This window comes from Homarus americanus, unplaced genomic scaffold (assembly GCF_018991925.1).
Source record: "Homarus americanus isolate GMGI-L3 unplaced genomic scaffold, GMGI_Hamer_2.0 scaffold31037, whole genome shotgun sequence".
NCBI classification, from domain to species: Eukaryota; Metazoa; Arthropoda; class Malacostraca; order Decapoda; family Nephropidae; genus Homarus; species Homarus americanus.
In genome coordinates, this window is record NW_024722227.1 from 2,595,257 (window position 1) to 2,612,742 (window position 17,486).

At 38.6% G+C, this 17,486-nt stretch overlaps 2 protein-coding genes across 2 annotated transcripts; both read right to left on the reverse strand.

The window, feature by feature from the left end:
- Window positions 1–8,474: 8,474 nt before the first annotated feature.
- LOC121862286 (acyl-CoA-binding domain-containing protein 6-like) lies at window positions 8,475–9,549 on the reverse strand. The gene has a single exon (XM_042360416.1). The coding sequence runs from the start codon at window positions 9,405–9,407 to the stop codon at window positions 8,679–8,681; it is 729 nt and encodes a 242-aa protein (XP_042216350.1). The 5' UTR covers window positions 9,408–9,549; the 3' UTR covers window positions 8,475–8,678.
- Window positions 9,550–9,879: 330 nt separating this feature from the next.
- Window positions 9,880–15,159, reverse strand: LOC121862493 (methyltransferase-like protein 23). Its single transcript, XM_042360799.1, has 2 exons — window positions 14,952–15,159; window positions 9,880–10,473 (listed from the first exon to the last, which is right to left on the reverse strand). Exons 1-2 carry the CDS (start codon window positions 15,048–15,050, stop codon window positions 9,880–9,882), a joined length of 693 nt encoding a protein of 230 aa, XP_042216733.1. The 5' UTR covers window positions 15,051–15,159.
- Window positions 15,160–17,486: the final 2,327 nt, after the last annotated feature.

Genomic DNA, 17,486 nt, shown 5'->3' on the forward strand with positions numbered 1-17,486 from the left:
CATATAAGAATTGTTTAATTTGAATCCTGATAATATTAAGTACAGGTACAGTCAGCTAAAAAAACATTTTGCACCCCTTGGTCTGATGGACTCTGCAACAAACACGGACTGAGGCCATGTTAATTTGGGAAGGTTGGTATTTCTGGTTGTGTGATGCATTGTATAACCAGTATAATGTACAGTGGCCCCTCAGCTAATGAACGATTCGGTTAACGAAATTTCAGATAACGAATTACCTTCCATAAGAATCTTCAATTCAGTTAATGAACAAAAATTTGATTAACGAAATCCTTACAAACATCACGTTTTGTTGTGAGCATCAGCTGATGGGCTAGTCTGCCAATTCAGTAATCTGATCTATGTTTACATTCGTTTCCAGTGGAGTAAATATCAAGAAAGTTGTGCTCTTTAATATTTTTGCATTTTTTATATTAAAATTATTAGTCATTTTTACATTTAGTTAACATATTGATAATATATGCAGTACAGGGAACTATTCTTTTGTGCGCCCATCAGCAGCTTGACTCAGCCACAAGGCGTCAGTTGGGCTTTGTTGACAGTGGAGTGAGCATCTATTTTGTTGGTGTCTTGAATATTTTTTTCATTTTTCATTGAAATTATTGGTCATTCTTAACTTTAGTTAACATATTGATAATATATAGCACAGTGCAGTGTTGATTTAAATAAAATAATCTTGAATTACACCTAATGAACTTAAAATTTTATTGGTAATATGACGGCATCAAGCATGGGTCCCCTGAAAGGTGATTTCTCCTCCATCCCCACTTCCTTCTCTTCTCCCTTCTCCTCCACCCCCACTTCTAATTCCCATCATCATCATCAACCAGGAACCTTCTACATACACACCTCAAAGTAAGTGTACTTTACGACATTTTTTTTTTTACTTTGTATGTACTTTTCGGTGAGCTGGAACCAATTACCCAATATCCTATTGAAACAATGGATTCGGTTAACGAACAACCCTCTGGAACGAATTGTGTTTGTTAACCGAGGGACCACTGTATTTTTTATATCACATTTAGTTAATACAGAGAAATTAACAGGAATCACCAGTGTACTGTAAATGAGTGTTGTTTAGAATTCTTGGTTCGTTGTGTCAATGTTTAACACCATAAAGGTGCAGAATTTTTTTTGACTGTACATGGTTTGAGTTATTCAGTAGTATAGAAGGGTCGGGATATATCGCGAGATAGGATCCAAGGATGTTCGCCATATACAGTAGAACGTCGATTTAAAGCGACACCCACAATTAAGGACAATATTTTAATTTAAAGCGAATCTTTCCTATTTTGCGAGTCAATCTGGCACATCATATTTAAAATTTTGCGCCTAATGTTTCTCTGGGCACGCTACACTGTCCTAAGGGCAAAGCTGTACCGTACATGTACTCAAAATAATGAACTAAATGATTACTAAAATTTTGTCCAGTGCAAACTATAGTATGTTTATATTGAAATTAATCACTATCTTATAAGAATTCCAGCAATGTAAATTATATTCTCCCCGGTTACTTCTGTGATATTTTATAAGCAAAAAACATAAACTCAAGCTAAAGGACACAAATAAATAAATACTTCACCAGACCTTCGGCACCAACTGTCAAACATATCACTGTTCCCCCCCCCCCCTACCCAGCCAGGGTTGGGTGGTTATAGGCTTAGAGTTTTCATCTTATATAATATCACAGACTAAAGTTAGGAGAATATAATTTGCATTGCTAGAATCCTTGCAAGACGGCGAATAATTTGAATATAAACGTCATATGTTTTGCACAAGAGATAAAAATTTTAGCCCTTTAATAAAATTAGTTAGAACTAAAATTTGTATATCTAATGTGAACTATAGCATGTTTATATTCAAACTAATCACTATCTTATAAGAATTCTAGCAATGTTAATTATATTCTCCCAGGTCAGTTGAGTGCCATTTTATAAGAGAAAAACTTAAGTCTCTCTTAAGGACAGATAAATAAATAAGCACTAGACCTTGGCATCAACTGTCAAACATATCACCCCACCTCCCTCTCCCCCTCCATCTTCCCAGCCAGTAAACAGATCATTTCGCATCCCTTAATTTTAGCTGTGTTGATTTATGAGAGTTTATTTTAACATTATAATACAAAAAACAATGTTTTGTTTATTCTAGGAGATGGGCTGAGGTGCATCTGGGTAGGCCCTCAGTCTTTTTAGTATTTTGTGTTTCTCTCAAGTACCAAACTAAATTATTCCATTGAAACAACACTTCAATTTAGTACGAATTCGGCTTAAAGCGACCTCTCTTGGAACGTATCCCGCGTTATATCGATGTTCTACTGTACTAAATCGCGATATATAATTACATGTAATCAATTGGGAAAATGGGGTTAGGTTCTGGAGGCCAATAAAAGTGACTAATCTTGACGTAATGAGTTTATTTTCTTACTAACTAAAGCACCAATGAACACTAGATTCGGGAACACCAGACTCGGCAGCAGACACCACTCTACCACCCTCACTTGACAATCCCACACCTACAGTACATAAAAGAACAAACCAGAAATATCAGTTACGGTATTAAATTATTCCATTAAGGTTTCCATTCTCTTCACTTCACGCATCACTAGTAACCTATTTACACTCGCCTTAGAAATCGGACTCTGCAGCAGAGTCGTCACTCACGCCACTCAACTCACAACCAGCCTCCTCGTTGTCACGCAACAACTGCATTCCTGAACATGGGCGAGCGTGAATGCATGTGAGCAGCCAGCGCCTCTGAGCAAATAACGCATTTATTTGCCATGGCGGTAAATTTGAAATATTTCCTGCCCGATTTCCATAACGAAATAAATAGATTTATCGCTATATACACTTGGAAAATGGCGATAATTTTGGAAGTCTCGATATTAAAAAATCGCTATATATCCTGACCCTACTGTACAATCTGTAACAGTTCTGTACTGTGAACTGTACTACAGGTTGATCTCAACATTTGCAGGAATTATGTTCCTGGAAACAGCTAAGAAGGTCAACACTACAGATATTAGTACAGTATTTAAAGGGTAAGGGACCACACCATTGGTGAAGTAGGAAAAGATGTACAGTATTACATTAAAATAAAAAGAGCTAAAAGACAAAGCAAAAATGTATACTGTAGTGTAAGGTATGTAAAAAAAAAATGTTCATGATAATGAAATGATATGAACATATTATGATATTATAATGATGGTGGGCTTAATCTACCTAATAATTGTAATTTCTCACTTATTCCTTTCTCTAACAGAATCAGTTTGTAGATTCTTTTTACACTTTGGAGGCATGATTAAGGCCTATATAAAGATCGCATACCACCACAAGTGAATCCACATATGCACACACTACCACAAGTGAATACACATATGTCTTGTAAGCAAAGGTGGAACAGTAAAATATTTAGGGGCCAAGATGAATGCTACATACTGTACAGGACTGTACACTCAACAAAAACTTTTCAAACACTTGGGCACGATGGATGTGATAATGAGCAGAATGGGGCTTGTTATCTCAATGGTTTCAGATTCTTCTTTCATTTTTCAGATTGTATAGTCCTTATAGCATTCAAGAAGTTTTTGGTGAGAGTTTACTTTTGCATGGGTTAGACGTGATTCATAACATTCAATCATCTTTTATATACAGTACCTTTATAAGCACAGTGTCTGTTTGTTTGTCTGTTATGCAAGCTACAGCTTTGAAGATTGAGTTGAGGTTTGGTGTGGATATGTGCATGTACCCCAGAAGTATCCTGAAGGTGATCAGACCACCCCTAAAGGTGGAACCCCCTTGTTAAGATGTCTAAATTAGTGAGAAGAGGGGGTCAGCCCTGCTCCCCTAAAAGTGATTGTGTATATTGTAGTGCTGATGATAGTGTGGTTGATGTGTAGATGATGTAGTGTAGATAGTGTAGGGCAGGCATGGGCAACACGCGGCCCGAACCATGTTTTTATGCGGCCCGCAGAGTGATTGAGAAAATCTGTTTAATGTGGCCAGCGGTTCAGTTAGATGCAGCCAGTTTATGGTGAGTAAAGCAATATGTATTAAAAGAATAAGCTTCACACAATTCATTATTCTTTCATCACCTAAGAGTAAGTAACTAAGAAAATGTAACAGTGAAATAAGTATAACTAGTCAACAATATAAACATTTCAATGTGCGAGTTTATGGGCCAAGTTTGGTGTGGTCTGTTTGATGGATCACTTGGGAATTACCTAAGGTTGGGTAAGTCCAAGTGGCAGTCACATGGGTCAAAGGTAAAGATCTCTTCCTTGTTGACAGACTGTCTCTCTCCATAATACCTCATCTTTCATGCCTGGCTGTCTGTTCTATCTATTTATTCTTGTCTGATTAGGTCTCTCCATGGATATATATATAATTCCACACAAAGTTGGCACAGGCAACTCCCAATGAAGGTTCATGGCGCTTAACAAGCACGATGAACAGGCTTTGTGTGGAATATAACAAAGCCTAGGATTGCTTTTGTTGTCCTTGTGGCGCGGTGGTAATGATCCCTGTTCACATGTAGAGGTCCAGGGTTCGATTCCCGACTGTCTTTTAATTCTTTATATTTATTTACTTATTCTTACTTCTTTCACTTACTCTTACTTATTTCTGCTATTCTTTCTCGTTATACTCGTGGGAGGTGGCGAGAGTGAGGGAGGTAATTTTTTATGGTTGCAGTCGGCTGGTGATATAGGCTTACAGTTGGCCTTCCCACACACACACCAGCCAGGGGAGACTCAGGGAAGCTGGTTAGGGGAACTAAGATACAATACTCCACAGAGGGGAAATATAGGATAGTTATTGTATATAGGACTCGCCGTATTACTGCATAATACCAAGACATTTATAACACATCACTCTTTCTCAAGAAAGGAGGGATGAATTAGGACTCTTATTAATGGTTACTGTATTTATTGAATACTTTATATTAGGGTTTAATAGTTACACTTCAAAACAATAAACCTATGTTCCTAGCTAATTAAATGGGGACCATGTATCTCATAACAAATGGAAACTTAAGGATTTACCAAATAGAATACACCCAAATACCTGCCATGTCGCCACCACAGAAGTCCCACACCTCCCTACACAAAATTCCAACAGAGACTCCGTTTTCAAACTGCGTCAGCCCACAAGGACGCCACAACCTTCACGACGTCACGCCTCATAGGCCTTCTCATTGGTCGAAGACAGGCCTAAGGCCTTCATACTATTGGCTTGAAATTGGTGGGAAACTCATGACATTGTTACTATATATATATATATATATACAGGTATATTTTTATTTATCCGGCAACCTCGGGACCTGAGGAGTGCCGGATTTTCGAAAATGCCGTTAAACTGATGGTTATATTTGCTGTATAAGTTTAACAGAAAATGACTACCTGTACAGTCCTTTAAACAAAGAAAATTAAACACTTAAGTTAGGATAATATAATTGACATTGCTGGATTCCTTGTAAGACCAGGAATATTTTGAATATAAATGTCATATATTTTGCACAAAAGATAACATATTTACTCAGTAAACATTATATCTAAAATTTGTATGTCTAATGCAAAATCTATGATGTTTTTATTCAAAATGATCATCAAATTGTAAGAATTCCAGCAATGTAAATTATATTCTGGCCAGGTAATTTGTATGAATTTTATGAGCTAAAACAAATATCTTCAGTTTATAAAAAAAAAAAAATATTCTTCACGACACTATCTGTCAATCAAAGTACCCCAACTTGCCTCCCCCCTCTTCCAACAGCGCTAGATGGTCGGTCGGTCCCAACCCTCCCCCCCACCCCTACCAGAGAAATGTTGGGTGAAAAAACTAATTTTAACTTTTAGTAATAAATAATACCTCAAACTAAAGTTTGGATAATATAATTGACATTGCTGGATTCTTTGCAAGACCAGGAATATTTTGAATATAAATGTCATATATTTTGCACAGAAGATAACATATTTACTCAAGAGTAAACATTATATCTAAAATTTGTATGTCTAATGCAAAATCTATGATGTTTGTATTCAAAATGATCATCAAATTGTAAGAATTCCAGCAATGTAAATTATATTCTGGCCGGGTAATTTGTATGAATTTTATGAGCTAAAACATATATCTTCATTAAATAAACAAAGAAATATTTGAAAATGCGCTCCGAAATCCATGCCAGAAAACTGAAGGTTCCGGTTTATCGATTGCCGGATTTTTGATGGTCAACCTGTACTACTGTATATACATATATGGGTCGATATTTTTAATGTTTTTTTGTGGGGTGTGGTCCTCATTGTCGGAATTCGGGATAACTTGGCAAGCCAGAGCCCATGTGACGAATTATCAAGGGTTTACTGTATACTGTACTACAAGGAATATTCAGATGCTTGAAATTTGCCTCTGTTGATATTTACACACCATAAATACAGTTATTTTGTTCCAGTACACAATTTCATGAACTGTGTTAAGATTAGTGTGAGTAGGCCAACCTTAGGGTTCAGTTGTCGATTATATCTATGAGAGTAGACATTAACATTTATCTTCGTTTTTTCTACCCTAATCTATGATGCAGTAGCAGATAAATATGACACTGGCCTGTCATGTTGTAGGGAAGAACACTGTATTACTTTGTTGTATTTATGTTTAGACCATATTATTTGCATATTTCTGTCAATTTCTTTAAGTTTATTCATTCTTTAGCTCTGGTAGACAACTGACCAGTAATTACCTTTTAAATTGCTTGACACCATACCATTGCTACAGAGGCAGTGTTTACAGATAAAGGCAACTACAAGAGAAATGTATAAGAATGAATAAAAAGTTCTAATGTAGTTTTTATTTGAAGACTTGGAGAAGGCATTTGATAGGGTGCCATGTGATGTAGTACAGAGGGCAATGAGAAATTTATGGTCAAGTAGTGCTATTTTCACGTGGTCATAGAATTATATGAAGGCAAAAAAAATCAGTGAGAGTAAATAGTGAGGAAAGCACGGAATTTCATGTAAAAATTAGCATTCATCAAGGGTATGTCTAGAGTCCCTTCTGTTTATCATGGTGTTATAAATATTATCTGCCCTGGGAGTTGTTGTATGCTGATATGGGTTAGGGCTGACAGCAGATAGTATTGAGGGGGCAGTGAAAATGTTAAAGAAATAAAAGGATGGAATAGTCATGGGGGCTGAGACCAAATGTGGAAAAATAAATAATAATCATTAGTGGCATGCAAGAGGGACCGTGTGGTGGAAAGTGGATAATGGCCATGTACTGTCTATAAGAAAGGGGTTAGCAGAACCTCAATAATGTGTGGCAAGTGTAGAACTTGAGCACACAAAGAGATACAGTAATGTAACCTCTACACCACTTAAAGTTGGCAACATCCTGCAGTCTGTCATTTACACTGTAAATGGTAGACTACAGGACGTTGCCAACTTTAAATGTTTTATATGCACAAGTTATCACATAGTTTTAACAAAGCTGGAAAAATTCCAACAGAGGAGACATATCCCTGGACTGTGTTGATGAGTTAGTTCTGTTACCTGGGTGACATGACCAGTGCTGTAGGTGGTGCTGAAGCTAGTTCAGTTGCAAGTCAGAAGTGGTTGGGGGAAATTTAGGGAGTTGAGTTGCTGCCTTTTATTAATGTCAAGAGAACCTTCCCTTTGCATGAAGGGAAAGATGTATGCAACTGGCATGATAAATCTGCAGTGTTGTATAGCAGGAAAACATTGGGTTATGATTCCCTAATCTGCCCCCATATGTGCAAAAACAGGAATAAAAGGAACAGTTGATGTTGGCTGCCATCTCAACAGCCTACATTAATTGAGGTTGGCTACCCAAGCGGGTATATTCGGGAAAATTTAAACACCAAATAAAAACAGAATGTGCATGAAGTGGTCTGTGTGTGAAGCAGGGTAAGCCCACGTGGCAATTCAAACAGTACAGTGAAATTTCATAATGTCATATGCAAACCAAAGCCCTGTACACATTCATCATATGACTAACTGAAGCCTAGGGGGTTAGGGGTTACAGAGGATGACATATGCAGGCTTGAGCAAAATGAAATGAAAATGATGGGTTGGATGTGCAATATGACACTGAAAGGGGAGCTGGGTATTTTGAGTATACAGGGGATAGTACTGTACCGGGTATTGGCAAAGTGTTGCATAAAGAAACACCGAGATGGTTTGGGCATGTGGAGAGAATGAGAGATTAAATGTGTTAAAAGGTGCACAAGTCTAAAGTGAGGAGGAGAGCCAGGGATATGCCAAGAATGACATGGGGACATGGGGTGGAAGTTGTAAGAAATGACATCGGAGTAAGAACCTGAAGAGATGCAGCAAGAAACTGCACAGCACAGAGAGCTGTCATCAGGTAATTGTGGCTAACACATGCAAGCATGAAAAAAGGCCATAAAAATTAAATGTTAAAGATGGGGGAAGATGAAAAAAATCAAGCTTTACTAAGTTTAATTTTGTAAAGATGCAAGTTTGTATTTACAGTAATGATGTAAGTATAAATTTTAAAATGTTACTGGATTATCTTTTTAGTTATATTGAACATAATTCTAAAATCAAAATACACTGCATTGATATATAACACAACACTGAACTGTCAATTTTGCTTAATACTATATAACTAAATTACAAGTAATTACAATTATTTAAACAAAATCTTGACAGTTTCATCTTCAGCACATTCTTCAGCCTTTAGTCCATCAGAGTCCTGGATGGTGGAATCAGCTCCATGATCCAAGAGAAGTTGGATGATCTCTATATGACCACAGGAAACTGCATAGTGAAGAGCAGTCTGGCCTTCTGCATCCTGTGTATTAATGTTTATCTTTTTTTCTAAAAGACAATGGACAATTTGTGTGTGTCCTCTGTCTGCTGCCCAGTGCAGGAGTGTCATCCCATTCTCATCTTTCTCTGATATGGCTTTAGGATTGAGACTTTTAATTTTATGAACATTATTTTCCTTTACCCAATCAAAGGAGTTTTTGTCCTCCTCTTTAGTATTATCTTCTTTTTGTGGCTGGAGGCTGCTAACTCTCACCCAGCTAGTCCTTGGACCACCCTCACATTCAACCTTAAGTTCCCAGTCTGGATCAATATCAATAATGGCATTAATATACTCCCTCATGGCCTCCTCCTTGCTTAAGTCTCCAAGACTTTTCCATGCCTCCCATTTTTGCTTGCCTTTAAAATCAAAAAAGCCAGGCTTTGGGGTATTGCAGGATCCTTCATTTGCCTGCTTATATCGAGCATAAAAGAAGAGAAGCTTATCTTGAGCAAGAGTACCAGCAAGAGACTGAAGGTGAGCTGCAGCTTTATTGAACATTGCATCCAATTCCCCTAAACCTGGAGAATAGTCTTCTAGATCATCCATAGTGCTCAGAATGAATAACACTGATATCTTCCTAAAATAATCTAAAAACAAGTACTACAGTTTCAACTATTACATATTGATACACTGTCATCTACAAAGAGCCTTATTAGCTATTTGCTTGTTGGCTGTACATCCAAAATATGTCCTTCAAGAAAATGTGTAGACTTACTGATAGCAGCATCAAAGCTATTACTATTACCAAACTGAACAAATCCAAAACCTCGACTCATTCCCGTGGACTTGTCAAACACCACATTTGCATTAAATACGTGACCAAACTGTGAGAAATGCTGCCGTAGTTCCCGATGGCCCACTGTCCAGGGCAGGTTTCCCACAAACATCCGGTAAATGTTACGGGATGCCATCGAGCTTCTGGAATGTTTTGAAAGCACTTCTTCTCTGGTAATAATCCAAGAGTGGGTCTGGGCACAACACAGGCGATGAGATGGTGCCTCGCTGCGTTAGCTATATCTCAACTGCTGGAGCTTCTGGTGATCTGAAACACATGAATTGTGTGAGAACCAGGTAGGTTGGAGTCTGCTATGTTGGTTGTGTCAGCATCAAAAGTTGCTAACTTTAACTCTGTGCAAGACAAATTCCACTTGTGTAGAAGGTGTTCCAGGGACCAATCAGATGCCCGTTCTTGATATGAACAAACAAACTGGGCCCTGGGGTTGTGCTCCAGTAAGTATGACACTGTCACAAGGATGTCCTCAAACACAGCAGGATCATAAAAGCAGTCTGAACCCAGGATGGTGTCAATTGGTCCAAGATGCAATAGTTCAGGGGTAAAGAGTCCCCAGGTCAACCCAATAACTGCAACAGAGCCAGCTATACCATTTGCCTGGCAAGACATTTGACAATTGCGAAGACACTTGGGTAACTGGCCAGAATCTGAAAGAATCACTTGGGCACCACATTTTGCAGCAACAATGCCTGGAAGAGCAGTTCCTGCACCAATCTCTAAGACGGTGCAATTGGTAAAGCTGTGACGATGATGCCAAACATACTGTGCCAGCACTGGGGCACAAGGCCATGTGTACATGCCATAGCTCGGACTTACTACCTGGAATAGGACAAGCACCTACATCACACAATATAAGCCAATTCATTATTGTTCAAGTAAATAAGAGAAAACCAAGATATACTGAACATTATCATAGTTATAAAGCATATTTTTTCTTACAAATAACTATAAAATGAAAACAGACCAACTAAAAACCTTATTTGTCACAATCCTCCCTAAATATCTTCACAAGTTTCTTAAACCTAATATACCTATAAGCCAGGTGCTGCTTCCTCAAGGTCCCATTACAAATACCTATCATGACACATTTGAAACTTCTCCATATTTTCTTCTTATACTGTATACAGTATACCGGGTACTCGCTCTTCCTTTCCTGCTTCAATACAGACATCTCTCCTAATTCCTCTGTTTCTTGCAGTCTCCTCATCTTGTATTTACTTTCAATATACCACAGTGACAACAATGATTGCAGAGGAGGTTGTAAATAAATCAAAGTGTAAAACAAATTAGGGCAAGCAATCAGGCACCACTGCTGGCAGTAACCAAGTTATATTATTGGTGCCACAAAGAAAGTTTTTCTTTTGTGTGTTTGCTTTCTCAAGGACTGAAGTTGTGCCCACGATCCACCATTCATAGGGAGATACAATATACAGTGATAGCACATAGAGGTACAGTAAAACCCAATAAATTGGACTTCAATATATTGGAATTCCCTTTTTTTGGACTTTGGGATGCTCTGGTCACCAGAAATACTGAAAAAAATAAAATAAAATAAAAAGTTTTAAGAAATGGGGAAGATTAATTTTAAAAAATCTTATGAAATGAACAACACTTACTGAATACTTTACAGTGGTCTAATCAGATTTGCCATAGGCCTACTGAGAACTAAGACACCCGAGTTTATAAGCAGGCTGGGGGCTGATCAGGTGTTGCCACATTTGTCAGGTTTATTTATTTATTGATTCAGTATTATATTATCATATGATTGGCCTCTTATGGGTTATGGTTCATCATGATTAATATAACATCTTCAGTAATAGAGAAAAAATACAATACTGTATGTAATTTGTAATACGACTTAAAAATCAAAGGATAAGCTGTATCAGAAGGTTATTTATTTAAGATGTGTTCATGTGAGAGCTTTCAGCAGACCAGCTTACATCAGGGGTTACAATAACACACTGTATAGTATTTGATATGAAGATACCTTCCTAACAACGTTATTTACTCCCTTTGAGTGTTATATGATGGCTCAGTTTGGCTACTTGTACACTTAGACAAATGATTAATGAACAAACCAGGGTATATGCAGATACCTAATACTTTACACTACAATATTACTTACTTAGTGATGATAAATACACTACAATAGTATTTATTTAGTGGTGATAAATACACTACAATAGTATTTATTTAGTGGTGATAAATAACTACTGTACTGTACTAAGTGTTGAAGACAGACATTGCGGTAAGCCAATCAGCTGTTTGCCCTTTGTAAACAAATGAGTATGAAATGACTCCTGGTGTTCAGTGGAGGATTCTTTTTTCAGGAAAGCCGATTCTTTTAGGATACAATTTTATCAACCTCGCAACCCACTTGTGCTACCCCCCTTCCCCTCTGCTCCCAGATAAACATTCGTCTTCCACATACAATATACTCCTACACTTACTTGTTCTTGTTTTTATCTTTATTGTACTGTACAGTATACAGTTTTCTCTTTATTCATAAGACAAATTCTGTGGTTACTTACATATAACACTTTACAGTAAATAACAATCATCTTTGGTGACAACAGTTGCTGACAACCAGACTTAGGTGTCTGATTTTCAACCATGAGTTCTTTTTCATAATTGGTTATTGTTGATGTAATATTCTTTTAATAACCTTGTTATTCACTTAAAGACCTTGGTTGTTGAAGTGCAGTAATAACATAATAATAACTGATTTTCTTTATACAATTAGATAAACAGTGTTATCTCCAAACCCCTCCCCCCCCCTATATACTATTCGCTTTTTTCGGACTTTCGCATTTTTTTGACTGGGGTCTGCCCCAATTAGTCCGATTTATCGAGGTTCTACTGTATATTTGTTTATGAGAACTGGAAGAGATCATTAGTTTAAAAAAAATAAATAAAAAAATAAATAAATAAAAAAAGCCAGGCTGTCTCGAATGACATTTATTGCCGCCACAAAGAAAGTAATTTTTTTCTGTGTTTTTTAAATGACTGTGAATCTGCATATGATCCACCATTCATAGCAGGATACAGTGTACACAGTGATAGTACATTGATACCAACAACTCGTCAAGGAGTAAAAAAACAAAAACAAGCCCAACTGTCTTGGACGGCAACACTGGATGAACAAGAGTGTCAAGGGAGGTTTCCAGTAGAGGGCAGCCAAGTGATTTTTATTTATTTATTTTTTTAATAACATTAGTTTGCTACAATGGCGTGATCACTCCCACATCTCAGTTCACTTAGACTACAATTAGTTGATGTAATTATAAATGAAGTCATCCCACTGAGGGGGTTTCTTCGTCAGAAGAAATTAAGTGTGAGAGCCTGGTGGTTGGCACTAGACAAAGCGGCCGAGGTAGCAGGCAGCGGGGCGGGCTTTTAAAGGGATCTTGATGCTAAGGCCCTGCTACCAAGACACAGATTAGAAGCAATTATCATAGTAATAGTAAAGAATAATATTATTATTAAGCCCACGATTAGAATTATATCACATTTGTAACTGGTGGGCTTAAGGCCGAGTAGATTCATACAGTCTGCATACTCTCCCCCACTTCCCCAACAGCAACAGCCAAGGGGTGTAGGGAATTAGAGGCTAAAGTGTCACCAGGAAGTCTGTTGACATGCAATTACTGCATGGCCCAATACACTGCCCTGTGGTACCCCGCTTGTGACAGGTACAGATGATGTTTTAGTGCCATTAATCACCACACACTGCTTGCGGTCATGTAGAAAGTCTTCCATTCACGCTAGGACATTTCCCCGAATTCCATACCCTTCCAGTTTGATTTTCAGCCTTTCGTGGGGTACACTGTAGAAAGCCTTGGCAAAATCTAGGTATATATTGTCGATATTACCACCCCGTTCCAGAATATGGGTTCAAATATCCAATACCTTGAGCAATTGTGTTAAGCAGGAGCGCCCCGGCATAAAACCGTGTTGGCAATCCTTTACAAGGATGTTTCGTAGTAGATGTTCCATTGCGGCATCTCTGATAATACTCTCAAGTACTTTACATATTATGCTGGTCAGTCTCACCGGTCTATAGTTGTTCGTGGAGTGACGATCGCCCTTCTTGAAGATAGGACTCACATAAGCCACTTTCCAATCACTGTGGACCATTTGTTCATCCAGGCATTTACAAAACAGGATCTTCAGGGGCTCGGCAAGCTCGTTGCACAACTCTCTTAGCATTCTAGGATGCACCATGTCAGTGCCGGGACTCTTATGGACCTTTAGCTTTGACAGGCAAGATGTGGGGGCATGAACAAAGGGGGGTCCAGGGGCTTGTTAGGTTAAGGCTAGGTTAAGTTAGGTTTTGTTGGTTAGTTGGTATTTTGTTTTTACGATTTATTAAAAAAGAAATATATTTTTCCGTTAAGATTGTTGGGGGGTTATCTATCTATCTATCTATCTATATATAGGACTAACCTGCCAGGGCTATATATAGTGTACAGCGTATCATCTCACGTCGAGAAAATGCCTCAAGTTTCACCATATCATAGTAAGTTCTTTCTGTTTGATATACCGGGGAAGCTAGGTAAGGTTAGGTAGGTTTGTTTGGTTTGGTTGGTTAGGTCTGTTATTCACAGCCACAAATGTTCAGTAGAGTTTATTTTAAAAATATCAATTTTTTTAAATATTTCCATAAACTACAAGTGTCCACTATAATATAACAATGAAAATCCGGAGTTTTTATAGTTGTTTTCAATCAATTTTGCTCGAGGATTAGTCCTATATAATTACCGAAATTACTATAAAATTCGTTCAAAACTCATCAAATACCAAAGGAAAAACATATTCCTAATACCAAAAGAAAGACCGGTGCCAGATGTAACAGATCATGGCGACACTTGTAACTGAGGGAATCTAATAATATTGAAAAATTAATATGTCGGTAATCCTTAATTCCCAGCGGAAATATCACAGAAGAAAAAATGTCTTAGAATTGTCAAAACATTACGAAATACATAATAATAACAGCGAGAGAAAGACTGGTGTAAGACTATAAATTGACCCTTTATTATCAGATTCTTTGGTTGCTGTAATCTGCAATTTACGGATTCGCTTCGTGGCAACAAGTGAAATAATACCATCTTAGGTCAAAGATGCCAGGGTTGAGAGGATAACGTTGGCTAGGTTTGGTTAGTAAAGTAAACATGTGGAGAAGCAGCACTCTGACTCCTACAACAATAACATGGCCTATGGAAGTTGTGTCATTTCACTATGATAATCCTTATGTAAAATAATTAAGTTGCCCGCAGCAAAGTCAGTGTTCTCACCTCCGGAATCAAGACCTCAAGACACTCAACAGTGGCTGAGTTTCTGGTATCTGAGGAGCGAAATAAAAACTTTCTAACGTGCTCCGGTACCTCCGCCATCCGTCTTGTAATTGGCTATGGCTAATGTTAAAACATATACACGAACTGAAACACGATTTATCTTCAGGCAAAACGATCTAGCTATTACTATCTGCATTTAACTAAAACTACCGGACCATTATTTACTTTATAGTCAGTGTATATTATGCAGTAATATTAGATTAATTCGCTCTTTAAAAGAAAATTCACGATTTTTATATCTTATAACGTGTTCTTTTTAACATGGTCACCTTACATACACAGTATGCTTTGCCTATACGGTTGCCATACATATATATACAACCAACACCTCAACCCGCTAGGATTCGAACCCACGGCCCACGAGCCCATGACTGTGACCGGGGAACGCTAACCGCTGGACCACCAGGATACTGAAAGCAGTCCTAGACTTTGTTATATTTCACACAAAGCCTGTTCAACGAGCTTAAGGCGCCGTGAACCTCTAATGGGGACTACCAGTATCCGGTCACAGTCATGGGCTCGTGGGCCGTGGGTTCGAATCCTGGCGGGTTGAGGTGTTGATTGTATGTAGAAGTCCGCGTGCTTTATTGGGCTAAAGAAATATATATATATATATATATATATATATATATATATATATAAGTTATTTATCCGTCTCAATGGCTTTGCAGTGGATACTCTCCCCGACAACTGCTGGTTGATCACTTGCCGTCCGCTTACCAGCCAACCAGCGGCGAGTTCCGAATGTGATAGGCCTCAATTTCGGACTGCACGGTGATTGGCCAGTTACCCCCTTCACCTCAGCCAATCAGCAGGGCCGCTCACGTCACACCTCTCTAGCTGATCCGGCAGCATCATATAAATACCCCCCAGCCCAGCCCCTCTTGCATTAATAGAGGAATAAAGATGAGAGTGACCTATCAGCTCCACTAAGAACCTGGCAGGCCTCTCCATACAGTGTACCTTTAGACTAACACAACTAACACTTAACTAACTCCTCAAAAAAAAAAAAAAAAATGTGACTACCCTCCCAGTTACACAAGGACCTGGGCGGGCTCACTAACTCCAGCAATAATAATAATAATAAGCAGCATTATATAAATAAACCAATATTAATACAAAGGTCTGACGACCCAATGGAGCAGAACAAAGACAAAACACCAATAAGAAAGATGAAGCGATCTGGTTGAGCCCAGATTCTTTCTACTCCTACTGTATTTCAGTTTCACCACTTTTCCTTCAACCCCTAATAATCTTCTTTCACCTCATAACTAAAGACTTCGTATCGTATCGTATCTCTTGCAGTATCCTTTCATATCTGCAAGTAGGGCAACCTCCAATCCCAAATCCGGTCTGGCTGCTCCAATGAGCTCCAGCCGGAACCACCAAACGGACCGCCAACAGGCAAAGGGCCGTGTCTGACTACGGTCCAACATATACGTATGTACAGTATGTGAGCCTGTAGTGGATTCCTCCCCTACAACCGCCGTGTCGCTGACTAGCCGACCCCGCGAATTCCCCAGTGTATGCCTCGTGGTCTAGGTCAGTAACCAGCGCCGCCTTACATCACGGAGGTCAACTATTAAACCACGCCTACCTCCGCTATATAAGACCTCACCTCGTGGTGACCTGTCTCTTACTACCCACAGCCACCAGCCAGCAACACCTCCTCCTCCACTCCTGCCTGGCGGTCCTCGCTCCCGACGGCGACCATGGCGACCCACAAGCTGGTCCTCCTCTGAGCACCCTCACCAACCAGCTCTCTCTACTCAACGCTTGTAACCAAGCTGTAACCAAAGATGTAAATGATTTTATGTTATATATAGTTTATCATTTATTCTCTATTATTCCGTCTGAATAGATTGGTGTTTGTCCATACCAAGGTATAAAGATCATTCCTTGGTTCATACCTTCAGTTGGAGCTGTTATTATTCTTATTAATATTGAAACAGTTTATTTAGCCAGAACACAGATACAGAGTCAATTAAAAATCATAATATTAACTTGGCTGAGCCGGTTGAGAGCTGAGCTCTCTTGTAGGCACCTGATATTATATGCTGTACATTTAACTCAAGGAAATATTATGTAACATTACTATCATCTGGAATAGTACACATAGCATGGTGGTAATAAGAACATATTAGAATGTTATCACTTCGATATTTATTTATTTTATTTTATTTTTGTTTACATTTATATTATAAGTATACAGTATTGTGGGGTACGGGTTGTTTTGTTCACACTCAGGATGGGGTGGAGAAAGGAAACTCACAAGGTGCTCTCTGACTTTCTCTGTATACATATTGTATTGGATGTACAGTGCAGCTTGGTGCTGGGAAGTGGCAGCGTGGTTACAAGCGTGATGTAGAGAAAGCTGGTTGCTGAGGGTGCTCAGAAGAGGACAAGCTTGTGGGTCGCCATGCTCGCCGGCAGGAGCGAGGACCGCCAGGCAGGGGGAGGAGGTGTTGGTTGGTG